The following is a 26,172-nucleotide window of genomic DNA, read 5'->3' as shown; positions in this document are numbered from 1 at the left end:
AAGTTACACATCACTCATCTCACTCATTTCACCAAAATCAGCAAATTCATGGAATCCTGGAATGCTTTGGATTGGAAGGGACCTTGAAGAGCACCTCATTCCAACCTCCTGCCATGGGCAGGGACACCTTCCACTGTCCCAGGCTGCTTCAATCCCTGTCCAGCCTGGCCTTGGGCACTGCCAGGGATCCAGGGGCAGCCACAGCTGCTCTGGGCACCCTGTGCCAGGGCCTGCCCACCCTGCCAGGGAAGAATTCCTTTCAATGTCCCACTTAACCCTGATCTGAGCAAAGTTATTCCCCCTTGTCCTGTCCCTCCATCCCTTGTCCCCAGTCCCTCTGCAGCTCTCCTGGAGCCCCTTCAGGCCCTGCCAGGGGCTCTGAGCTCTCCCTGGAGCCTTCTCCTCTCCAGGTGAGCACCCCCAGCTCTCCCAGCCTGCCTCCAGCCCTTGCAGCATCTCCATGGCCTCCTCTGGACACTTCACTTGGGCTGTGCTTCACTGTGAAATAAGTTGTATATAGTAACAGGAGGAAAACCCAGTTTCTACTTCCAAAATGAAATGGTTTATCTTGGATGGGTTTGGTTGGTTTTTGGGTTCCTTCAAGTGCTTGGGAGTTACTTGGCATCATTGTTGTTCCTTGAAGACAAGTCACCTGGTGAGACCCATACGTTCCTCTCCTGTGCTGGCAGCTGCTCTTGGCCATCCCTCTCAGCAGGGGTGGTGTTTATAAACTGGAATCTTCTGACCCAGAAATCTGTTCACAAAAACCAAAACTGGAATTAAACCCCTGCAGTCTGGCCCTTCAGGGTTTGTAAATGCAGGCACCAGTGTGCTACTCGTGTTGTTTTTTGCAGGGACTGTGTCCATCCTGCCTTTGTCCATCTGTCTGGCTTTACATTTGGAAAACTGTGACTGTTCCCAGGACATCATAACCATGAGCCTTGCTGGTGGTTGGAATAACCCCTTCATTCCCTCAGAGTAAAGGCAGGAAAGTCCCTCATGCAGTGCAGTGTTAGAGGTGGATCCATCACCACTGGACATGGTGGCAATTAACAAATTAACAGTTTGCAGAGATCCAGCAGTGATTAAGCAGATTTGAGACAGAGAAATCCCTTAATAGCTTAATAAATTTACAAACTTCACCTCATTTTCCAGCCAGAAGCCCCAGTTTTGGGGATGGTGTTGGTCCTATTCATAGCACAAGCACAGGTTTCCGTCTTGGAAGCAGGACCCAGCTATATTTGGAGCTGGATTTATCCAGGCATGCTGCACATGCATCAGCTGGGCTGTCTAGCAGCAAAATCCTGTCAGTTAAGTAATCCTTCAGTAGAAGGTAGTTTCACATCCCACCTTCATTCAGCTTCTCATCCAAGAAAATGTCCCATAATAAAAACTGGGATTTTCTGCTTCGGGGGTACCAGCAGCTCCCATACCTTCCCAGAGCAGGGCTGGTCAGTTGTTGGCTTACCTCATCTCCCAGAGGAGAGGGCAGTTCAATGGCAGGAGAGGGATTTTGGGGATTTCAAGGCAGCAAGGGGGGGACTCTACCTTTGGGGCTCTCTCTATGCTCGGATTTGCCAGTGACATTGCACAGAGCAGTGAAATGCTGTGATGGGAAGCACCTGCAGCAGCACCCAGAGGAGCTGATGAGGCACTGTGAGATCAGTGCCTGTGACCCACCACAGGTACCATGTCAGGATGTGGGATCCCAAAACACATCCCAGTCCCAGCTGCCCCAGAGGGTTTGTTCTGGCAGTGAAGGATGGGGTATCCCAGATGGCCAGGGGTGCATGGGGGCAGGTGAGGGCTGAAGGGGGGCTCCTGTGCCCTGGGGTGTTGCCAGCCCCTCTCCCCCTGCCCACAGGCAGCTCCAGCTTCCCTCTCCTGCACTGCCCTCTCCAGATCCCTCTGTTTTCTGGCAGATAGGATTAAGCCTGACCTTCTGCCCCATCTCAGAGAGAGCCAAACCTCTTTCAGATCTAATTATTTTCCATTTTTGTTTAATTGTGCACATCCTGCTGCTGGCTGAGAAGGAGAGCAGCTCCTGCCTGGGCCAGGGCACCCAGCCCTTCATCAGCCACAGGCTTCTGGGTCAGTGCTCCATCCTTTTGGGGCTGTGGTTTAAGCCCCCAAATCTCTTGGAGGTCCCAGGCAGAGTTCCCAAAAAGCAGCTCTGGCGCCATCCTGTGTTTCCCCGGTGGGGACCTTCATGCTCAGCTCTCCCCGTGTGAGGAGGAGGAGGAGCCCAGCCATGGCCACCTGCCTCCTCCTCCTCCTCCTCCTCTCCTGCACCCAGTTTACACCAGACTCAGCTTTTTCTGCGTGTATTTTCCTCCTATTTTAAGTGGCACCAACTTCTTTGAGCAGTGCATTGCAGGCCTTTTTTTTTTTAATGATCTTTGATTTCTCAGTTTATCTGAGCTGCTACAGAATCCCAGCTGGTGCCAGGCTGGGGTTTGGCTGTGCCAGCCTGAGAGTGCTGCTGAACCACCACGAGAAGGATGATAAAATATCGGGGTGTGACATCCCTCTCTGCAGGAGGACGGGAGAAAATAAGACATGTTTTCAGCTCACCAGGCAGCTGACTAAGAGAGAGGGGACAGATAAATCACATTCATCCCAACAGGAAGCCTTGCCTGGAGCAGGGACATCTGCATATGGAAAATATGGATATGCACTGGTGAGCCTTGAGTCCCGCTACACTCGTGTATCTTTACAGCATCACTTGTGCTGAGTGTTGCTCTCCCAAATCCCATTTTTTTAGCACCAGAACGATCTCACAGCATTCCCAGGGGGGCAGGAGCACACCCAGAGCACCAGAAGCCCCCTGTGCTGCCGTACAGCAGCTCCCTCTCCCCCAGAGCTGTGCCACGTCGTGTCCCTCGCTCCTTTCGGCGCGGCACGGCTCGGGCACGCTGGGCTGGCTCAGCAAGTGGCTCTGGAGGAGGGGGAGCTCTGCAGAAGTAAATACCAGTGCAGAAAGTTCCAGGGAGAGTCTCCAGTGCTTCCAGCAAGCCATCTAGTGGCTTCCTATTAAAACAGTTGCGTGCCTTGGAGCTGGGAGGGTGAATGTGGAGGGGTGAGTGCTGCTCGCTGCCACGGTCGTGTCGGGAACTGAGGGACAGTGTTTGGCCCTAACTGGGAGAAGTTGCTGCTCCAACAGCCCTTTTCTGGGTCAGAGATGGTGGGAGGGTTGGGTTAGCTGCTGGCTGGCAGCATGGGTCATGCAGAATCATGGAATATCATGGAGTATCCTGAGGGGAGGGGACCCACATGGATCGTAGAGTCCAATTCCTGGCTCACGGAATATCCTGAGCTGGACATTGATTTGCTCTTGTGCTTTCCCAAGAGCAAACCTGATGAATGATCCTACAGATGGAGATGCAGATCTGCATTTCAGTGGTGTGGATTAGCTACCCTAGCTCAAAACCACACAGAGCCTGTAGGGATAATCAGTGATTTAGAGCAGCTTCCTGTGTGGAATGGGTTGAAGACAGCAGAAGGAAGAGAGAACATAAAATTTTGGGGGATTTTTTCAGCATTTCACCTGATGAAGCTTTGGGCAGTGTGTTTGAAGCAAGCAGGAGGGAGTGTTCACCACCACACAGCTCGGTTGTGGCTCCTGTAGCAGGATTGCATGGCTGAAGATTTGAAGGTTTTACAGAGGGGTTTGGTCAGCACTGGAGGAGAGACTGCCCTGGGGCTGGGAAGTGTCATGGGCTGGTCTGGGTAGGTTTGGTAGGTGTTTGGAGTTTGTATCTTCAAAGAAACCTCTGGTGATGGAGATCTCACAGTGTCCTGGGCCACCCTGCCAACCTCATTCATCTTTGCTGCAGTTCAAGTCAGAGAATCATAGGAATTGTTTAGGTTGGAAAAGCCCTCCAGGGTCACTGAGTTCAACCATCCCCCCAGCACTGCCAAGGCCTCCAGTGACCCCTGTCCCCAAGGGCCACATCCTCACAGCTGTCCAATCCCTCCAGAGATGGTGACTCCCCCATTTCCCTGGGCAGCAGCAGAGGTGGAGAGCAGCTTGTCCATGCCAGTGCTCTCCTCTCAGCCAGGGTCAGGCTGCCTGGTGCAGATTTTCTGTGCAGCAGGGTGTCTGACTGAGATGGTGCTTCCAAACCAGACCCACCTCGTGCTGCACAGATGTGTTTCCCTTTGTTCCCACCTGCTTTATGAAGATGTTCTTCCACATCTCTTCAAGTCTTACAGAATATCCTGAGTTGGAAGGAGACCCACAAGGAGCATCGAGTCCAGCTCCTGACCCTGCGCAGGACACTCCAGTTCCATCCTGTGCTTGAGAGCATTGTCCACATTCTCCTGGAGCTTTGGCAGGCTGGTGCTGTGACCAACCCCTGGGGAGCGTGGTCAGTGCCCCGCCACCCTCTGGGGGAAAAACCTTTCCTGATCTCCAGCCTAAACCTCCCCTGACCCAGCTTCATGCCACCCCTTCAAAACCTCAGCACTGTTTGACCTTAGTCCAGTTTCCTGGGGTGTTTTCCTCTCTCTTAGCACAATACCTGCATGCTGATCACGTTTATCACATCCCCCTTATCAGCAGTGACCTTCTGGGAGGTGCCAGGCCCAGGACAGTCTCCTTGCCCAGCACATCCTCCTGTTCTCACAGTGAATCAGCAGCCCCAGCTCCTCCATGTGTTTTTCTGATGAGTTGTGTGCCCACATTAGAGCAGTTTCTCTCTGCTGTGCTGCTCAGGGAGCCATGTGCAGCAGCACCTAATGAATATCAAGATATACAGCCCTGCCTGCTCCTCCAGCTATTCACAGGCCAGTTGCTCTGTCGCAGAAGGAAATCAAATTGCTCTTGACAAATGGGTGTCGGCAGTCACTTATCATCTTGTTATCTCCTAAGTGCTTACAAATAGGTTGTTTCATTATTTGTTCCATCAGTTTTCCAGGAGTTCCAGTTAAGTGACCAGTTTGTAATTCCCTGACTTTTCCTTCTGCATATTTAAATCTAACCCCTGGGTTTCTTTTTTGTTTTTTTTTCTCTTGTCTTCTGGAACCTCTCCAATTTGTTGTGATCTAACAGAGGAACAGGAGCTCTGGGGCTGCTTCCCTCCTTTCCTTTGGGGCTGGTGGATGCACCAACACCCTGGATGGATGATGGTGTTTCCTCTGGGCTTCTCTCCTGTGCTATCTCCTTTGAATCTTGACCTTTTCAATTTCCCAGCCAAGTTCTTTTGAAAGGTTAGCTTTGCCCACTGAGTGCAGATTTACTGTAATCTGCAACAATATGAAAAATTTGGGCCAAATCGTGATTTTATTTAAATAAGAGCAGCAGCAGTAGAGTAGAGTTGGAAAATGGCTATAAATGCATTTCCCCCCCCACCTAGAGCTGGGTGTAGTTTGGTTTTTTCAGTGATTTTCAGGGGCATCTGGTAACTTTTGGCATCCAGTTTGGCAAGCTTTGCCCTGACAATGATTTTGGAGGGTGGTGACCTGTAAGAATCCGTGTCTGGGTAACTATTTGGTGCAATACAACAGTGACCCCCTTGCCAGGGAGATGCTCATGCTGTGCTGCCACATACAGTGGTGTTCACAGGGGTCCCAGGACCAGGGAAGAGACGAGAATGTCAACTCCATGTTTCAGAAGGCTTGGTTTATTATTTTATTATATATATTACATTAAAACTGTACTAAAAGAATAGAAGAAAGGATTTCATCAGAAGCAAGAAGAAGAATGAAAACAAAAGCTCTTGACTCTCAGAGTCCCAGCCAGCTGACTGTGATTGGCCATTAATTAGAAACAACCAACGTGGACCAATCAAAGATGCACCTTTTGCATTCCACAGCAGCAGATAATCAATGTTTACATTTTGTTCCTGAGGCCTCTCAGGAGAAAAAATCCTAAGGAAAGGATTTTTCATAAAACATGTCTGTGACAGCCACACATGTGCAAATCCCTTCGGCGTGTCGCATTTACCCCGCCAGGACCCGGTTATTTCTTTATCACCTCTGTTTATCCATTTCTCATTAATCCCCTTTTTCCCCCCCTCCTTATTCCTTCAACAGGAATCATTAACCAGTGGCAACAGGAATCCAAGGACAAAGTGATCTCCCTCCTGCTGACCCACCTGCCTTTGCTGAAGCCCGGCAACATCGAGGCGAAAGTCGAGTACATGAAACTCTTGCCCAAAATCCTGGCGCACTCCATCGAGCACAACCAGCACATCGAGGAGAGCAGGCAGCTGCTGTCCTACGCCTTGATCCACCCTGCCACCTCCCTGGAGGACAGGAGCGCCCTGGCCATGTGGCTCAACCACCTGGAGGACCGCACGTCGTCTTCGTCGTCGTCGTCGTCGTCGGGGGGCTTTGGCGGGCAGGGCCGGGGCCGCTCGGACTCGCTGGACTACGGGCAGGCTCACTACTATCACCAAAGACAGAACTCGGACGACAAACTCAACAACGGCTGGCAGAACTCCAGGGACTCCGGCATCAGCGTCAGCGCCTCCAGCTGGCAGGACAAAAACCTGGCCTGTGAGAACGGCCACCTGCCCCTCTACTCCTCCTCCTCCGTCCCCACCACCATCAACACCATCGGCACTAGCACAAGCACCAGTGAGTACTCACGGCAGGATCCCCCCCGTCCCACTAGGAATTGCTGCTTTGGCGTGGTTAGCACAGGGGTTGAACTCATCTGGGCCATAGAAAACTCTTTTTTTTTTATTATTTTTTCCTTTCCTCACCTGCTTTTTTTATTTCCTGCTTGCCTTGTTGGGGTTTTTTTCTTCCAGCATTATGGGGTTTTAAAGACCTGGGTGTGACGGTGTTCGCATCCCTTAGAATGAGGGAAGAGAAGAGGATCTGCCTCCATGTTTCAGAAGGCTTGATTTATTATTTTGTTATATATATTATACTAAAACTATACTAAAAGAATAGAAGAAAGGATTTCATCAGAAGGCTGGCTAAGAATAGAAAAAGAAAGAATGAGAACAAAAGCTTGTGTCTCAGACAGAGTCCGAGCCAGCTGACTGTGATTGGCCATTAATTAGAAACATCCACATGAGACCAATCACAGATGCACCTGTTGCATTCCACAGCAGCAGATAATCAATGTTTACATTTTACTCCTGAGGTCTTTCAGCTTCTCAGGAGAAAAATTCCTAAGGAAAGGATTTTTCATAAAATTTTCCTGTGACACCTGGGAGCTGGAGAGGAGGGAAAACCAGCAAAGAGTAAGAAAAAGTTAGAGCAACAAAATGTGCCCTACTGAAGGGAACCCCTTGTGTTTCATGCAGCTTTGTGTAGATTTACAATTCATGCTCCAAGAGTGCCTAAAGAAAGCAGGAAACTGATGCTTCATGTCCAAAAGTGAGCTGGGGACCTTGAAGCAAGTCAAAAAGTGTGCTGAGGACCTACTGAGAAGAAGCAGCATTGGGACCCTGGTGCAGGCAAAAGTTTTGGAAGCAGAGCTGGAATCCACCAGCTTTGGGGTATCTGAAAAGGTTCCCTTGTATTTGCAGTGCAGAGGTGTGAGGCTGGTGGTGATTGAGGAATTTAATGGACAGTGCTCAGTGTTTTCCAGTAGAGCTGGGTGGTTCTTTCCCCATAGAGACCTTGCCAGGCTTTGATGGATGGTGCAGAGCCCAACCCAAGGCTTGGACACATGGAGAGCTCCATGACTGGAGATCTGTCCATCCAGCACTGGCTTTTGTGTGCAGCTGGTGTTCAGAGCAGCCATTGATTCCTGTGAGCCTTCTTTGGGACAGCAGGAATGCAGCATGAATGCAGCACTGAAAAGATGATTTTCAGTGGGGTTCAGAAGCTCCCCTGCCCACCCACTCACTCTGTCACCCTTTTGGGTGACTGCCACCATGTCACCTGCAGGGCTGCATGTCCTCCTCCACTCTGGGATACTCAGAAATCTCTCCAAGATGCTTTATCAGCGTCTCCTGGAAATGAGGGATGCAGAGAGCACTTTGGGGAGGAGAGGCTTCTTGTGGCAGCAGCCCTGGTTTCTTTATCAGAGTGTGGAAAGCCACAATTAAATAGCTAAAAGCTTTAAAATGGTCACTTAAGGCTTCTGGGCTTTTCTCTCTCCTGTAAGAATTGGTGTTTTTTTTTTTAAAGTGATGTTTCAAATCAACAGCACTGTAAAACACAGCTCTGGGTTTATTGCTGTAGCACCCTGGTCCCTGCCTCTCCTGTGTCCATCCCTGCAGGCAGGTGGGGATTTAGCAAAGGGTCTCAGCTTCTCCACAGGCTCTAAACCATCATTCCCATCCAATCCCCTGTGTGTGAAGCCCCCAGCTCCTGCTGCTGTGGGATTGTGTGATGCTCAGTTCTCTGAGAGCCAGACCCTGTGCTGTGGAGCTGTTCCAGGGTGGCTGAGCTGCATGGGAAGGGTCTAACAGGGAGGCAGGGTGAGAAAAACCCCATGAATCTACTTGCAGTCTGTTAAATCTCTCCAAGGGTTGTTTTCTGGGGGGTTTCCATGTGGTTTTTGCATGCCTGGTGGTTCAGAGGCTTTGCACACCGTGGAAGGGTTCTGGCTCCTCGTGTGAGGAGGATCTGGGAGCAGGGACAGCAGGATGGGTGCAGCAGGTTGGTCACTGACAGTGGCTGGAACTGTGCAAGTGTTAGGTGTTGAGGGACTCTTTCCACAAACCCCTTGGTGGATTTTTGAGCCTTTCTGTGCTCAGGCTTAGCTCTCAGCAGAAGCACTGACCCACCCCTTGCCCGTGGTGGTCCCCAGGTGTTGGCACAAGATGCCAAAACTGAGGCAACACCTGAACTGCTGCAGTGCTGGGGTTTTTCCTAAATTCTCTGAGAATTCAGTGTGTTCAGCAGCAGCTGGGGCAGGAGCACCTCTGGGTCTGCCAACAGCCCTTCACTTTACCCAGTCTTGAATTCCTCCTCAATCTCTGCCCCTTGCTTGGCTGCACCATCCCCTGCTGGTGATAGTCCAGGCCCATGTGTTGAGCTGTTGTAATTCCTGCAGACATATTTTGGTGGCACCATGCTCAGACAACCGTGGGCTGAGCTGGAGGTGACCCAACCACACTTGATGTGTCAGTTCATAAACTTCCTTAACACAATATTTGGCTTGGGCAAAAGCCTGGTAAGTCCACAGATAGATGCTAAAAAATAAACACGGCTGTCAGCCTTTGTCCCAGCCCCTTGACTCAATCAATATGTTTATGAATCTTTTATTCCAAAGCAAAGCCCTCAACTCCTTAGTGTTTGTTTAGGTTTTAGGGTTGTTGTTAGTTTTAAGTCCTCCCTCTTACTCAGAGGTGTTTATCTGTGCAGAGGCTTTAATCCAGCAACACCCTGCAGGGCTCAGCCTTCCTGAGCCATCCCTGCAAAGGCACTGCCTGTTCCTGACACCAGAATGGGGCTGAGTCTTTCCCAGAGCAGTGATTTGGGGATGTTGCCTGGGCTGTGTTCTTCTGGAGCTGTGGCACAATGAGATTCAATGCTGCCATGGCACAGGGCTGAAATAGGGGTGGCTGAAGCTCATGTGATGTTTTGCTTTGTGCTGACCTTGACTTTGACTCGACCTAGACTCCATATTTGAGATTTGGTTCAGGATTGGTTCATCTCCAGCTCTCCCATAACTGGGGTTAGCAAAGGTTTAGCCAAGGCCTGAGGAGATGTTACAGGAGGCAAGTTCTGAAGGAGTCACTGTGGATTTACCACAGTAATGCTGCTCCAGGAGTGGGACCAGTGCTCTAAGTGATGAGTTTGAGCCTGGAGTGATCAGAGGATATGGACTCACCCCAGGCAATGGAAGTTGGCCCAGAGAAGCTGTGGCTGCCTCATCCTTGGAAGTGTTCAAGGCCAGGCTGGACGAGTCTTCAGTCTGCTCTAATGGAAGGTGTCTGGCCCATGGCAGGGGAGTGGAACCAGATGGGCTTTAAGGTCCCTTCCATCCCAAATCATTCTGGGATTCTGTGATGTTCATGTGCTCCTTCCCACCCACTGCATCAGCAACTCCTGCAAAGCTTGAGGTGGAGCTTTAAACCAAGCTTTAGCACTGCAGGAGTACAGACAGCCTTGGCATGGGCTCAGAGCACAGGCAGGGAGGAGCTGGGGCTGAGATGGAGCTGGGGCTGGGGCTGGAGATGGAGATGGGGCTGAGATGGAGCTGGGGCTGGGGCTGGAGATGGAGCTGGAGATGGAGCTGGGGCTGGAGATGGAGCTGGAGCTGGGGCTGGGGCTGGAGATGGGGCTGGGGCTGGGGCTGGAGATGGAGATGGGGCTGGGGCTGAGATGGAGCTGGGGCTGAGATGGAGCTGGGGCTGGAGATGGAGATGGGGCTGGGGCTGGGGCTGGAGCTGGGGCTGGGGCTGAGATGGAGCTGGGGCTGGATGGAGCTGGGGCTGAGATGGAGCTGGGGCTGGAGATGGAGCTGGGGCTGGAGATGGAGCTGGAGCTGGAGCTGGGGCTGGGACTGGGGCTGGAGCTGGGGCTGGGGCTGGGGCTGGAGATGGAGCTGGGGCTGAGATGGAGCTGGAGCTGGAGCTGGGGCTGGAGCTGGGGCTGAGATGGAGCTGGGGCTGGAGATGGAGCTGGGGCTGGAGCTGGATTGGAGCTGGGGCTGGATTGGAGCTGAGATGGAGCTGAGATGGAGATGGAGATGGAGATGGAGATGGAGATGGAGATGGAGATGGAGATGGAGCTGGGCCTGAGATGGAGCTGGGGCTGGAGATGGAGCTGGGGCTGGGGCTGAGATGGAGCTGGGGCTGGGGCTGGGGCTGGGGCTGAGATGGAGCTGGAGCTGGGGCTGAGATGGAGCTGGGGCTGAGATGGAGCTGGGGCTGGAGATGGAGATGGAGATGGAGCTGGAGCTGGGGCTGGAGCTGGAGCTGAGATGGAGCTGGGGCTGGAGCTGCTCCCCATGGGGACAGGGTGAAGCCTGGAGTGCTGCCTCTGGGGCCAGGTCAGGCAGCAGTTGCAAAATGTTGGGCTTGCACAAGGTCTTTGTGATGGAGACACGGCCTGGAATCTCTGGAGGGACAGAGGAAAGCAGCTGGTGTGCCAAGCTGCCAGGAGCTGCCTGTGTGGGGCTCCAGCCCCTTCCCTGCCCCTGGAACTGGCTCCACCCCTGGTGGCACAGCTGGATTTGCTGTCAGGTGGAAGCACAGCTCAGCCCTGTGTTTTCCACCCTTTTGGGAGGGAATCTGTGCAGAGGCAAAGGAGGGTCTGTCATTAACTGTGCTGAGGAGGGGGATTGCAGATCCATGGTCTCATCTGGGCCATAAAGTCACAGGTCAGTGAGGGACAGACACAGTCAGAGACCTTGCCAGGGAATATCCCAGAGGGCAGGAATCCTTGGCACTGTGTTCACACTGGAGGGATGTTGCACTCTTTGGTGTTCCAGTGTCACTGCGCTCCCTGAGAAGGAGCAGAGAGCAAAAGGGACCAGCAAAGCTCTTGCCAGTGTGGAGCCACCCTTCCTCTCCTGCAGCAATGGGAAAGGTGCTGGTGCTCAGGCCTGCTGCACCCTTCCCATGGGAATCTGCCAGAAAGCTGGTGGTGCTTTCCACAGGGAGAAGGAGAGCAGGGGAGGAGCAATACCCACCCGTGCAAATTTCCTGTCCTGAAAGAGAAAAGTCTCCAGCTTGTCCTAGAGCTGAGGAGAAGTAAATCAGGGTCCTTCCTTCCATGCACCCCAGGTTCAAACTGACAGAGGGCAGGGTTAAACTCGGTGTTGGGAAGAAATTCTTCCCTGTGAGGATGGCCAGGCACTGGTTGCCCAGAGAAGCTGTGGCTGCCCCTGGAAGTGTCCAAGGCCAGATTGGGCAGAGTTGGAGCAGCCTGGGACAGTGGAAGGTGCCCCTGCCCATGGCAGGGCATGGTGCTGGATGATCTCTAAGGTCCCCTCCAACCCAAACAATTCAGTGTTTCTGTGGTCCTGCCCTACAGGCAGATCTGCAGCTGCTGAGTGTCAGAACATGTCTGTGGGACGTGGCCTGCAGGATTTTGCCAACATTTGCTCCAGTTATGGAATCCCCAGTGAGAGGGCAGATGAATGTGCTGGAGCTCTCTCTGAGTCACCAGGGAATTGAGGTGGAACAATCAACGCCAAGAAAGCTCTTGCCATGAACAGAGTGTGGGTCTCCTCACTCCTCCTCCCCTACCCTGCTGTGCAGCAGCTCTCTGGAGACAGCCCTGTTGCCAAACCTGCTACCCAAACTGGGCTGGGAATGGCATAACTGCATTATTTTAACCCACAGCACCACCCTGATCTGTGCTGGGTTGATGGGCACCTTCAAAGTTGTTGTTCTCTGTGTAGATTTCAGCTGAAGGGAGGGAATTGTGTGCTGTGCCCTCAGCCTGTGTTTGCCTCTCACAGAGGAACACATTTCCTCCCATGCAGACTTAGCAAAACATGTCATGAGAAAATGAAGAAGTCTCAGTGAGGTTACAGCAGTGAAGCAAACAAATGTCCTGTTCTTGCTGGGGGTGGATTAGCTTTTGGAACTGCCTTCAGAAAATTGTTGCTCAGTTGGCCTTGCTGAGACTTGGCACCCTGGCACTCATCCTGCCAGCTGGGGACACCTCATGTCTGCTTGTCTTCTCTTTAAATGATAGACTGAGAAAAGCTCCTTGGCCTTCACTACACTTGAGCTTCTCAGTGGTGGCAGACAAGGGCATTTGTTGTCTTGCTCATGCCCTCTAGTGTCACACACAACGGGCAGGGAACACTTCCAGAAGTCTCACACTTTGTCAGGTTCCCAGTGCTACAAAATCTTGTTTAAACTCTTGCTTGAAATCAAAATTGTTGTATGAGGAGAGCAGGTGTGAGCAGAGTTATTTGCTGAAACCCATGTTCATCAATACAGCAGCAGACAGGACTGTGAGTGAGAGCAATGTAGAATCTCTTAGGTTGAGAAAGATCTTTAAGATCCTTGAGTCCATCTGTAGAAGATGGACAGCACTGAACAGCAGATACAGATTTTCTGTCCCCTCTATCAATTGAAACTCTTTGTCCCTGGCAGACCCAGCCCACAGCTCTGCAGAGCATCATGCAGCTAGAGATGGGTGATCACCCACCTCACCCTGGAGGCCACCAAGCCCTGGGGATGGGAGTGGTGGTGGAGAAGAGAGCAGTGTCCTTCTGAGGTGTCAGCAGTGCTGGGAAGGATCTGCCCCTCTCCCGAGTGTGTTTTACACCCAGTGTCCCCTCCTGTTCTCACCTTGCTGCCCCTGCCCATGGGGATCCTCCTTGGAGCCTGTTTGGCACATTCCCTTCCCTTCTTTGCTCCCAAAGGATCTCCTTTCTCACCGAGCCTTTGGCTGAGTGACAAAGCTCCTTGTGCTGCTGAGGTCCCACCTTCAGTCGTCCCCACAGGGTTCCCAGCCTCACACCCAAGCTCCTCACCCCATTTCTTGTCTTCCAAACCTCATAACCTGCCCTGGGAGGGAAGAAAAGACAAATTCACAGGAGGGTGACTTGGAGTAACCCATCAACCACTGAAGAACTGAGCTCAGGACATCTGGAAGAGGGATTCTCCTGTTTTGTTCATCTAGAACTTGCAGATCACAGGCAGCTTTGCTCGTAGGGTTGTGTGACCGTGTTCACAGGGGTCTGAGGATGAGGGAAGAGATGAGGATCTGACTCCATGTTTCAGAAGGCTGATTTATTATTTTATGATATATATTACATTAAAACTATACTAAAAGAATAGAAGAAAGGATTTCATCAGAAGGCTAGCTAAGAATAGAATAGGAAGGAATGATAGCAAAAGTTTGTGGCTCAGCTCTCTGTCCAAGCCAGCTGACTGTGATTGGCCATTAATTACAAGCATCCACATGAGACCAATCCCAGATGCACCTGTTGCATTCCACAGCAGCAGATAATCAATGTTGACATTTTGTTCCTGAGGCCTCCCAGCTTCTCAGGAGGAAAAATCCTAAGGAAAGGATTTTCCATAAAAGATGTCTATGACAATGTTTCCCATCCTTGCAGCCGTGGGGCAGGAGTCTGTTAGCAGCAAGTGGTGGCTCTCAGGGCATGCAGGTGGCCCTGGGGGCTGTGGATGACTCTGGGGGACACTCAAGGGGAATTGCAATGCCTCTGGCAGGATGTGGATGGCTCTGAGGGAATGTGGGTGGCCCAGGGAGGGTGTGGATGGCTCTGGGGGATGGGGTTAGCAAGGCAGAGCTGATGTTGGCTGAGGTATCAGACAGCACAGAGACAGAGCAGGGTCCTCACTGCTGTGCCTGCTCTGCTCTCCCGTGGGGACAAGTGACAGCACAGGGCATGTGTGCAGCCTACAGCTCTTGGGATGTGCTGGTGCTGCTGTGGCAGGGTGTGGAGCAAGTGAGGGACCCCTGCTTGCCAGGCAGCGTGAGTAGGAAGGGAAGAGAGCCCCTTTCTCATGGGTGTGCTCTGGCAAGTGGATTTTCACATGGGCAGCAGGATAGACCTGGTGGCTGTGCCTCTGCTTGACCCCTCATCAGCCACAGTGCTTGGAGGCAGAGATGTCACCAAAAGGCAGAAGGGTCTCCAAAAGAGGAGAGCAGCCCCTGAGGCTGGGCCCAGTGCTGACTTGCGCCAGGTGATGATGCCAAGGGTGGCTCAAAACCTTGTGTGGGCAATACAGACACCTAAACCAGCCCTCAGACACCAAATGGTGCTTCCAGGCATTCAGACAGTCTGTGTGCCCTGGGCTGCCTCAGCCCTTGCAAACCCTGGGTTTGGGTAAGCCCTGGGTTGGGTAAGGCAGGGAGGAGGTGGTGGTTGGTGTGCATGGATGGAGAGGAGGAGAGGCAGCACAGGCTGCCAGCCACAGAGGCATGGGGCTGTCCCCAAAGAGGACATGTCACACACGTGTCCTCTGGGGTCACACAGTTCCTTCCTCCAGACCTCCTTTGTGCAAGGGTTGGTCTGTGCTCACACGTGGAAGCAGCATGGAGCTGTGTCAGGGCAGGTTTAGGTTGGGTAGCAGGGTAAGGTGGTTCCCTCACAGGGTGGCTGGGCACTGGAATGGCCTTCCCAGGAAAATGGGACTGACAGAGCTCAAGGAGTATTTGAACACTCTCAGGCACAGGATTGGATTCTTGGCATGTCCTGTGCAAGGCCAGGACCTGGATTCAGTGCTCCTTTTGGGTCCCTTCCAGCTGTGCATCCTCTGTGCCCTCACAGAGCTCTGCTCCCAAACCCACACACAGAGCAGCCCTGCAGCTCCCAGGCTGGAATGGGGCCACCTCATCTGGGAATCTCTGTTCCAGCAGCACCCAGGGATGTTCCCACCCTCTCAGCTTGTGAAATCCCAGAGCAGTCACTGCCCAGGGCAGGGAATGCTGCCATGGTTTTGCTGTTGTGTTGCTTGTCCCTTGACAGGAGGGTAGGATGTGCAATTTGGGATGGGGGAGATTGAACCTTGTGGCTCTGATGCCACCTCCACTTTCCTTACAGCAGTCTGGGTGTCTCAGTGATGGATGTTTGGAAGCACAGCAATGGTTTTGTGTGTATCCTACAATCCCTGGGATTCCTGTCACCAGTGAATGCTGCTTCTGACCTGGAAGTGGTGCAGGAGCTGCCAGGGCAGCAGATTGGTGCTCTCTGGGCTGTGGAGCAGTCAGACAGCCCCAGCAATGCTCCCAGAGCCCTGGGCAGCCTCCCCTCTCTGGGAGTTTGGGGGATGGATGGACCCTCCCGGAGCTGGGTGTGTTTTTCCAGCTGCCCTGGTGCCTGTGGGGTGCAGGCTCAGTGCGTGGCAGCTTGGTGCTCTCCCAAGGGAAGCTTTGCTTTTGCCACCACCCCATGAGCACCTGTGGGTTCCTCCCTGCCCTTTGTTCGCCCCTGGAGCCATCAGCAGGGGACTGAGGGCCCTGTCTGGGGGGCAGGGGTGTTCCTCAGCACCTCCACTATTAACTTACATCTCTTCAGGGCTTTGTGAGTAATTCCCTCCCCAAACCCTTCTTGCTTCTCCGTGACCTCATCCCAACACCACCATTCCCCAGCCTTCTCTCAAAGCATCGCTAAAATCACATTTCTGATGTTTTCCTGATCATCTTCATGCAGCAAGAAACCCCTGGAGAGAATCCCCTTCCTGCTGCTCATCCTCTGACTCTGTGCAAGCCCAGGCTTTGGCAAGCAGAGGGATGGAGGGAGATGAGCTCTCCTTGCCCCCACCATCACACAGCATCTGCACACAAGTGGCAGGAGGGCACACAGGAGGGGTGCAAGTGCTGTGGTTTGGATTCATCTGGAGCCTCTCCAGTCTCCTTCCTTCCCCACTGCACTGGGACTTGCTGTGTTCTCCTGACTCAGTAACACACTGCTATTTAATTAACTTCTGACTTCTGGTTTAAAGGAGCAGTGCACAAAATAGTTATTTACTTCATTTGGAGATTCTTTTATTCGTTACCATAATTATAGCTTCCTCCCCCTTTTTTTTCTTTTTTTTCTTTTTTTCCTTTTTTTTTTCTTTTTTTTCCTTTTTTTTAATATTTTAATTAGCAGGGGAAGGGAGGGAGGGAGGAGGGGGGAATATTTGCTGCTCTCCTTGTGGTTATCACATCCTTCAAATTACTAAAAGAGGCTGGGATAATAGGTCTGGTGATTATATATAGGCACCATCTGCTCTGTGGCTGCTTCCTATCAAAGTGCAGTTAGGAGAGTGCAAGGAGGATATTTTCTCTCCAGCTATATTAAGACTGTTTCCATCTCAGCTCCAAAGCAAAGCTCTCTGCATGCAAATGGATCAAATGCTCTGTAATCAATGGCTCAGTTTTGGCAGCCTTGAAGCTGTTTTTTTGGTTTTGTTTTTTTTTAAATTTTGTTTTATTTTCCCCTCAAGTTTTGCTGTTCCCATCCGTTATGCAATTTTATTTCAGGCTGGTTGTTCTGATTTGATGTTTTCCTGTAACCATGGTCCCCCCTGTTTGCTGAGCAATGTGGTCTCGTGTTAGCTGGAGCAGGGATCTGTGCCATAACTCCAGTGAGAGGCAATATCTGAGCAATCAGGAATGTTTTGGAGGATGATGAAGGCAGATTTTTAGGATGCATCTGCTGTGGGTATGTAGAGGAGGTGGAAAGCTGAGCTGAGCTAATTTGGAGCAGTAATGGGAAAGAATTAATTCTTGGTTTGTGATACCAGCCATGGCTGTCCTGTTGCTGCTGGGGATTGTTGGGGAGCATTGCAGGGTTCAGGATTTGGGAGTCAGAGAATTTTAGAATTCCAGACTGATTTGTGTTGGAAGGGACCTTAAAGAACATCCAGTTCCACCCCTGACATGGGCAGGGATATTTTCCACTATCCCAGGTTGCTCCAAGCCCTGTCCAGCCTGGCCTTGGACACTTGCAGGGATCCAGGGGCAGCCACAGCTGCTCTGGGCACCCTGTGCCAGGGCCTGCCCACCCTCCCAGCCAGGAATTCCTTCCCAAAATCCCATCAAACCCTGTCCTCAGGCAGTGAGAAGCCATTGTCGTGGGGTGTCCCATCTTCTGCATCTTCTCATGGTGGGAACTGAATGCTGTGTTTGCCCCTTGGTGGCCTCAGAGACCCAGCAGGCTTCTCTGTTCTCCTGGAGCTGGTAAGATTTTATGCTTTTGAAAGAGAAATAGGAGAAGGAGTAAGAAGGAATAAGACATGGCCAGCCCAGATGGAAGGGGAAGGTGTTCAGGATGGGATGTGTGAGCTCCCAAGAGGTGGAGGCCAGAGGAAGGTTGAAACACTGAGGGATTTGTCTTGCAGAATTTGTGCCACGGTGCCTACAGGAGAGGGGGAGTAGGTGGCTTTTATGAATGTGTGAAAGTGGCTAAAAAGAGGCAAGGGAGGAGAAAATCCAAAATGAGTTGGCAAGGATGGAAAAGGCTACAGGTGTGTTTCAGTGCTGTGGGATGTACATCGTGTGAGACACTCATTGTCCTCATGTGTTTGTCCCTGCTAAAGACACTCCCTGCTCTCACTCCACAGCTTTTTAATGACTGGGGATTCTTGGGGCAATTCCAGAGGTTTGGCATTCACCCCTTTCACTTGACTGGTTTAGGGCCCATCATTTCTCACTCCCAGTTTCCCCCAGGTTGCGCATTGCTGTGTAAAGGATGCACATCCTCCAGGCTGACCTCCTGAAATGGTTCTAAGTGGTGGAGGGGTTTCCCCATCTGGAGTGTGGTGGAATCTGATGCTGCTGGAAGTCTCAGCAGGGAGATGTTCCTCAGACCAGGGATGGAGGCACTGGGGAGCCCTGGCTGCTGCTTGAACAATGAAAATGTTCTTGGACATCCCTTTTGTGTGGAAAGGGACATTGGGAAGGAGAGTTTCTGCATCCCAGTGCTGTTTATCTGGCTTCACTGGTGAGCAGGGGAGGAATTTCTCCCTGGAGCCCATAGCAAAAGCCATTTTCTGGGATAATTAGGGAGGCTTGGTTCAGCACAGCAGCATTTGATATTAATGGACCAGGATTCCCCAGGGACAAAACAGTGATTTTTCTGTGGTTTGTGTATAGGTTTAGAAGAAAAAAATGCATTTATTGGCTTGGACATTGGGGCATTGTGTTTACCCCAAGAGACTTGGTGGTTTAGGGCAGCACCTCCTTGCAACATCCCCCTAATCCTCCATCCCCACCCATTCCCACCTCCCTGAGCCACCATTCCATGCATTCCTTTGTCTGTGAGGTAAATCCTGGTTGGATTCACATTCTGGATGCTCTAGTGGGAAGCAAGGACATGTCAGAACTTCGAAGGGGCTCATAAAGAAGAGGGAAAGGGATGATAGTGATAGGACAAGGGGGAAAGCTTTAAATTTACAGTAAGTTTTAAAACTTATTTTAAATAAGTTTTAATTTAAAAGAGGGGAGATTTAGATTCATTTTAAGAATAAATTCTTGGCTGTGAGGGTGGTGAGGCTCTGGCACAGATTGGCCAGTGAAGCTGTGGCTGCCTCATCCCTGGAAATGTTCCAGGCCAGGTTGGACAGGGCTTGGAGCAGCAGCCTGGAATAGTGGAAAGTGTCCCTGCCATGGCAGGGGTGGAACTGGATGTTCTTTAAGGTCTCTCCCAACCCAAACCATCCCAGAATTCTGTGAAGGAGCCTGAAAGCAGCTCCTGAGCTCCTGCTGCCTGCTGAGACAAGCTGGGCTCCCTTCCAGAAGCGCATCCCGTCGGATTGCCGGAGCCACCAGGGGCTGAATTTACACATCTTTAGATGCAGCCCCGCTCCTGCTGCCACACAAATGAGTAAATAACAGCCACAGCAGTTCCTGCTGGAGCCAGGCAGCAGCTCCACGTGTGTTTGTGCCATGCAGGGAATTTCAAAAGGCCCTGTGAGGGTTCCTTCCCCGCTGAGCCTCGCATGCGCTGCTCGCAGGGAGCAGCAACAAACGGGTTATTGTTTCTCTGTCCAGTTTCTTCAACAGGAAACTGTGTTTAAAAACACCATTTCTTTTAAAAGGTTTGCTTGACAGCCTTTTCTGCAGTCTGTGCTCCTTCCCTGCTCGAGGCAGCACTCTGCTTGTATTGGATTTTTTCCTGGTGCAAGGGTTAACACCACTAATTTCCTATTACCACAATTTTCCTTTTCCCCAGTGTCTTCTTGCATTTGGAACCCTGAATTTCACCCCTTCATGGGTTAGATCAGCTCATAGCTCATGGTTCAGAGGCCAGCACATGGATTATCCAGCTCCTACAAACACATTTTGTGTAGAAGTCACAGCCACAGAACACAGGGAGATTAAAGGAAAAAAAAGGCACAAAAAGAGGCTCCAAGGGTTAGGGGATGTTGAGCTGAAAAATGTTCCATCAGTTCTGCTCTGGCCGTGCTGGGGCTGCCTGGGGCAGCCTGGGGAGAGGGTGAATGAGGTGCCCAGGAAGGAGGCTGGGTGCCAGCTGGGCAGTGTGACCCACTGGCAGCTCTTTCCAAGGGCTCTGGGCAAGGAAAAGCTGGAAGAGCCCTGGGCATTGCTCTGCCAGCACGGGGAAGCCTTCCTGGAGGAGAGGATGTGACTGGGGTGGCAAGGAGGAGGCAGACTGAGTTGAACTTGGGGTTTGCTTTGTGAGGGGGGTGCTCAGTGTTCCCTCTCCATGGAGGAGCTTCCAGGCTGCACAAAACCTCGTGTGGATTAAAAGCATCCCCAACTTTTTGGGGTCAGGCTGCTGCTCCAGGTTCCAGCAGACCAGGAAAGCAGCTGGATGTGATCAGATGCTGCCTGGGGACTCACCATAAACAGCTTTGCAGCCAAGAAGGGCCATTTTTAAACTAAAAAAAAAAACAAAAGAAGGTCCCAAAGAGTTCAGTATCCACCTTGCAGTGCTTTTTCCTTTTTTTTTTCCTTGCAGTGCTTTTTCCTCTCTGCAAGCACAGGGAAGAGTTATTTGGAATTGTAACCTGATGTATGGACCCACTGCTGGTCCTTTGGGTATCAGGGGCATGGTGGGGACTGGAGACATTCTGGATCCTCCCAGTGGTGGGTTTGGTTCTCACTGGAAGCTCTCACATGTGTGTTCAACAAGGACTTCAGCAGCACTCTAAGCCAGATTTCATGAAGGGAGAGGGGGAGTGAGCACCTTGTCGCTGTGTGGAGGAAGGTCTGCCTGCAGAGCCCAATTTCTCAGCTCTAATTACAGGAATGGGTGGCTTTTCCCTTCGCAGGCTGGAAAAAAATTGGCCCAAAACCCTGAGAAACCACAACACAAATGTCTGACGCTGTTCCACACGGTCCTCAGTGAACAAAAACCCTCTTGAAATCAGCCCTTGCCTCCCAAAATAGGCAGCACCACTTCAAAAGGGAAAAGAGAAGGGGGAGGGAAAAATCCCAAAGCCAAGGCTTGAGGGGGTGAGAGCACTTGCAGCCTCAGAGTTTCTGTAAGTGTGCTGTGGTGCCTGCCAGCCCAGGCAGGGCTTGCTCTGAGATAAATCCAGATTTGCCTGGGGAGGGGGTGGTGCCACAGGGATGCTCCCAGCGTGGTCAGCAGCTGCCTCCTGTCATGGGGAGCTTTGTTGCCATCACTCCTTCTCCATCCTCTGCTTTTTTGGGTTTTTTTTTTTTTTGCCTGGGAATGTTACCCTGAGCTTGATCCCAGTTTGGAAATCACGGAGGGGTTTCTTGCAGGGAAACCTGGTCTGGTGTGGGCTGAGCAAAGAGGCTGCACCAGCCCACTGATTCCAGGGAAAGCCACCATCTGCTCCAGCCCCTGTCCCACTTGGAAGGAGCTGGGCCAGGCAGTGCCTGTGTGGAGTCTTACAGCACCTAAAGGGCAGGAAAACACTTCTAACCCAGAAGTGGGGCATGCTTAAAGGCTGTAGGGGATCCTTGTGCCAGCGTGGGATGCCCTTTGGAGTGGTGATTTCCCCTCTTGGTTTGCCCAGCTCACAGCACTCAGAGAGGCAGCCGTGCCCACCCACCTCCTGGGAGCTTATCTTGGCCCAGAATAGCACTTTAGATTTCCTTTTTAAATTTAAGCTTAATATTTTTGTAGTAAAAGAAGAGGAGGCATCAGTGTGAGGTGATAAACTCACACTTGGTTTTATTCTGCTGAAGTTAAAGCCCACATGGACCATTTATTTTAGCCAGGAGCAGCCCTGGATTCACCTTGGACCTTCCAAAAAGCACACAGAATGGTCAAATTCAGGTCAGGACCTACAATAAACTGAAGCTTTGGAAATAAATTAGAATTTATAAAAAAAAAAATTTGGAAATACATCCTCTTATTTAAAAAAGTTGAGGGCGTGACCACAAGCAACAACATTAATAAATATTATTAATAAAAATTACTAATAAAATTACTAATAAATATTATTAGTAAATTGTCAATACATATTATTAATAGATATTATTAATAGATATAATAAATATGGATATTTATTGATCCCCTGGGGATTACAGAGTAATAGAGGGGATGCCATCCCAGGATTCTCAGCATTTTTAGGGGTGATGGAAATGAGTAAGAGGATTTGCAAGAAACCACATAATCACCAATAAAAAGCAGACCCTAAAGTCAGGCCAGTGCTAAGAGCCCTTAAATCACCTCAGTTTGGTCCCCAGGTGGTTTCAGAGAGCTGGGGCCTTGCAGCATCCTTTGCAGAGGGATTTTTCCCTGCTGCATCCCAGGTGTTCTGGGAACTGACTCACACTTCAGTAAAATTTTGGCTTGGTAAAAGGTGTTTTATAGGATCCAGAGTTGCACTATCTCAGGGAAAGAAGTGGAACTGATTTTTGTCTGATTCACTGGATGGTTTCTCATTGTCCCTGGCCATCCTTTGGAGTTCATTATTTCTCCTTCAGCCGACACCGGCTTCTAATTAGGGGGCGTGAAATTAAGATGGAGGAGCAGCAGTTTGCAGGGGTATTGCTGCTTGTGAAGGAATCTGGGCTGGATTGATGCCAAAAATCCCCTCCTGTGTGCAGGGTGGTGTGAGCACTGCTGGGTCCCAGTGTCTGCACACACCCTGTAGGAGCTGGGTTGGCAGGGCAGCCTCCTGAAAGGGCACAATTCACCCCAGTCCTCCTGGCCCCTTCTCTGCATCTCTCCTTCTTCTGAGAGGCACAAATAATTCCTGAATCAGTGGTTTTCCTACAGCAAATTCAGGGTGAATTCTCTCCCCAAGGCACAGTGACCATGGCTGGGGGCAGCAGGCACAGAAGGGCTCTGAGTGATATGGGGCCAATACTCAGCCCTGCTGATGCATTTTAACCAGTTTATCCACTTTCCCCCCTATATTTTGGGGGGTTTTAAATCCTAAATACATTTTTCTCCTGAGAGGGTAATGTGGCATCTACAGATGCTGTTTTGGGGGTACAGTTGCAAAGCCAAGAGCTGAAAAAGCTTGTCCAGGACCTTCTGAAATCCATCTATTTCCCCATGGGGATGCATCATAGCAGAGCTGTAGGAAGCATAACACTGCTGTGGAAGCAATCTCAGGATCTCATTGACATCCTTTTCTGCCAAGAGACTGCTGGAAGATGTTTGTATAGTTTTTAAAAGGGAAGGGAGCAAATTCTTCCCCACGAGCCACGCCAGTGCTTCCCTGCAGAGCGTGGTGTCAGTGTTGTGTGTTGGCACAAGAAAACCCTTTCAGGAGCAGGAATTATTTAAGCATTACAGAAATCCACAGGTTTTTTGGCCTCATCCAGCAGCTGCCTGTGGTACCAGCTGCTTATTGCAGGTGGTTAATAAATGCAAATGTGCTCTGGTGTTTCTCTCTCCCCTCCCTTTTGTAACCCCACTAGTTCCTCATTTTCATGCCTCTCCTGGTCAGCAAGATGCCTTTGATGGTGGGGTTTTCCCCCAGGCCTGAGCTGGGAATTAAGCCTGGCTTAACCTTTGCAGCACAGTGCACCTGGCTGGGGGTTTTCCACCAAGACTCATTTCTATTAAATAATAACATGGAGAGGAGTCTGAGTGGTTTTGGTGAGCTGCTGTAAATGCAAAAAGGGGATTAAGGAGCTTTAGGGCTTTGGTGCTTTAGATGGAAAAGCCATGAGAACAATGAATTTCCCCCAGATTTTGTACAGTTTAAAAATTTGGTTTGGAAGGAAAAATTGAAAAGTTTTTGCTTCTGTTTCTTGTAGGCTGAAAGGTCATTCTAATCCCTCTGCCCTCAGGTTTTCCTGGAGCAGGGAAATTTTCCCTGGTTTGCATCCTAAATCTGTACATTAAATTACACACACTCTGTTTATGGTTAGACCAGTAGGTTAGTGACTCTGAGTGATGGAATTGGAATTTTGTTAAGCAAACAGAACAATCTTTTAATACTTTTTTCAGTACTTGAAACAGAGATAGTCATTGGAAGTGTTTAAGGGCAGGTTGGACAGGGCTTGGAGCAGCCTGGTCTGGTGGAATGTGTCCCTGCTCATGGCAGGGGGTTAGAATGAGGTCTGTAAGGTCCCTTCCAAAGCAAACCATGCCAGGGTCCTGTGATTTTAGTAGGGCTCAACAAGGCTGAGCCATTCCTATGGATGAGAAGTACCCTTGCAGTGATTTTGGGAGATGTGTAAGTGCTCCTGCTTCAGGGCACAAGCCAGGTCCTAACCCAAAGGGAGAGACAGAGATGCTGCCCCTGGATCTCTGTGGGACATCCCCATCCTGGGATTTTACACTGCAGAACTGCTCAATTGAGGTTTTTTCCCTAGAGCTGGAATCCACACAGCACCTTCCCTTGAGCAGCCCAGCGTAGCTCACAGTGTGACCCCATCTCCTTGCAGGTGCTCCCATCCTTTTTGTTCCCAGGAGACAAAGCAGAGAGCTCAGGGTAGGGCTCAGGGGTGCTGCAAAGCCATCAGCCAGGCACCATGGCCAACCACCACCACACATTTTATAATTTCATTTGATTTTTTTTTTCCTTTTTCTCTTTTTTTTTTTTTTTTTTTACGGGGGACTCTGCTGCATCCCGGGCCGCGAGGAGGGGGGAATAACCTCTTTGATTTTTTTTTTTTTTTTTTTTTTTCAGTTCTCTCAGGCCAGACACACCACAGCCCTTTGAAACGCTCTGTGTCCCTTACCCCACCCATGAATGTGCCAAACCAACCTCTAGGACATGGATGGATGTCTCATGAGGACTTACGAGCTAGAGGACCCCAGTGCATCCCTTCTGATCATGCCCCCCTGTCTCCACAAAGCAGTGTAGCCTCTTCGGGAAGTGGTGGGAGTGAACATTTAGAAGATCAGCCTTCTGCTCGTAACACATTCCAGGAGGAAGGGAGTGGGATGAAAGGTGAGTGACAAACCAGACCCCCCACCCCCAGCACCCAGAGGCAGGAGGGGAGGAGCTGCCCCTGCTCCCTGCTGGCTTTGGGGAGAGGATCCTCGTGGCCAAACGGGGCCTCCCAGCCTTTTCTCCCCACCTTAGGGATTTAGGGTTAGGGGAATGCTTTGGGTTTTCTTTAAGTAGCAGCTGGTCCTGATCTGACATCTTGCACTTGGGTGCCAGTGGGCTGGTTTTGCCCCAAAGCCCTGTGAGCTGCCAGCTTTGCAAAAAGCTGGTTTTTTTCCATTGCCTGTGGCTTTTGGCTGCAAGTGGTGCTCTTTTTTCTCTTTCTTTTTTTTTTTTATTTTTTTATTTTTTTATGACAGTGAAAAATAGCTTAGAGCAAGCTTAGCAAGCCACGTGTGATTTGCCATTGCAGTGTTTGATACCCACCAAGTATCTGGGGAGGTTTTGGCTTGGGGTACTTGTTTGCAGTGAATTTAACCTGTGTGTTTCAGTTGGTTTTCCCATTATACCTACATTTCACAGAGATTTTGGCAATAAATACATGTGGTTCTGGTGGTAAACAAGGCAGAAAATGAACCCCACTTGCTGCAGTCAAAGATGCAGAGCAAACTTCAGGCTGAGGAGGAATAAACAGCTAAAAACTGGGCAAACACACAAACTGGGAACAGACTGAGAATGACCCTGCAGCTCTCAGACTGATTTAAACAACTCCAATTTGTATTAATGCAAAGCAGCTCGATTGTGTGCAAACCAGTGGTGTATCAGAATAGGGAAATAATTGTATTTTTTAACAGTCACAAGGTCTGATTTCAGTCTAATTACAGACAAATTGAGATGTGGATAAATCTGTGTGATGTGGGACTGCATTTGGCTTGGCTCTGGATGGCTTTGATGTGCATGAAATAAATGCATGGAAAACCCCTCATGGTTCTAGGGAATGTAACAGAGGCAGTTCAGGTCCTGCAGGCTGTCTGGCCAGGGAGAACTTTTTGGGAGCGTTTCTAGGGGGAGGAAGCTGTTTAACACCACATTTCTCCAGGTTTCTGCAGAAGGAGCTGGGGAGGAGGCCATGGGGAGCTTGGCTCCCTGTGATCCACAGCTGCAGCTCCGGGATCTGCGTGGAGGGAAACTTCCCAGTGCTGTGCAATCAACCTGTGTGGCCAAATCCACAGAACCCAGAGGCTGTGATTGATGATGATCAATTAAATAACCCCACATATTAACACATGCCTTGCTGCTGGGTGCAGCTGGGCTATGTCCACCCTTCCTTGGGCTGTCCCTTTCCAGACTCCCAAACGATTCCCCCACTGCTGACTCAGCCAAATGGCTTCTGTCCCCGTGTCCAGGGACGTGCAGAACAGATGTTCACAACCTCTGGTGTCTCTGCCTGCCCTGTCCTCCCCCCTCAGCTGGGTTTTCTTCGGGCTCAGCCATTCCACTGCCTTCCCAGATGATGTTTTCTGAACTAGGGGTTGTTCCTGCTTCTCCCCGCCAGGATTTTTTCCAAAAAGTCCTCGTTTTATTGAAGGTGCGCTGC

At 50.7% G+C, this 26,172-nt stretch overlaps 1 protein-coding gene across 3 annotated transcripts in view; it reads left to right on the top strand.

The window, feature by feature from the left end:
• The window catches only part of SAMD4A (sterile alpha motif domain containing 4A), a 103,698-nt gene that overhangs the window by 58,077 nt on the left and 19,449 nt on the right, over positions 1–26,172 (top strand). For 2 of the 3 annotated variants that reach the window (XR_009114579.1, XM_058026316.1), the window contains exons 3-4: positions 6,037–6,582; positions 24,372–24,635. Coding sequence is in view for 2 of the 3 variants with exons in the window: in XM_058026316.1 (XP_057882299.1) it covers positions 6,037–6,582; positions 24,372–24,635 (810 nt within the window). In the remaining variant the exon portion in view is untranslated. The remainder of the gene's footprint in view (positions 1–6,036; positions 6,583–24,371; positions 24,636–26,172) is intronic. The other variant, XM_058026317.1, reaches the window with a different exon arrangement.

The sequence above is a fragment of the Melospiza georgiana genome, chromosome 6, assembly GCF_028018845.1.
Source record: "Melospiza georgiana isolate bMelGeo1 chromosome 6, bMelGeo1.pri, whole genome shotgun sequence".
In the NCBI taxonomy this organism is placed as follows: Eukaryota; Metazoa; Chordata; class Aves; order Passeriformes; family Passerellidae; genus Melospiza; species Melospiza georgiana.
The sequence above is the reverse complement of the archived record's forward strand: the minus strand, read 5'-3'. Positions and strand labels throughout refer to the sequence as shown.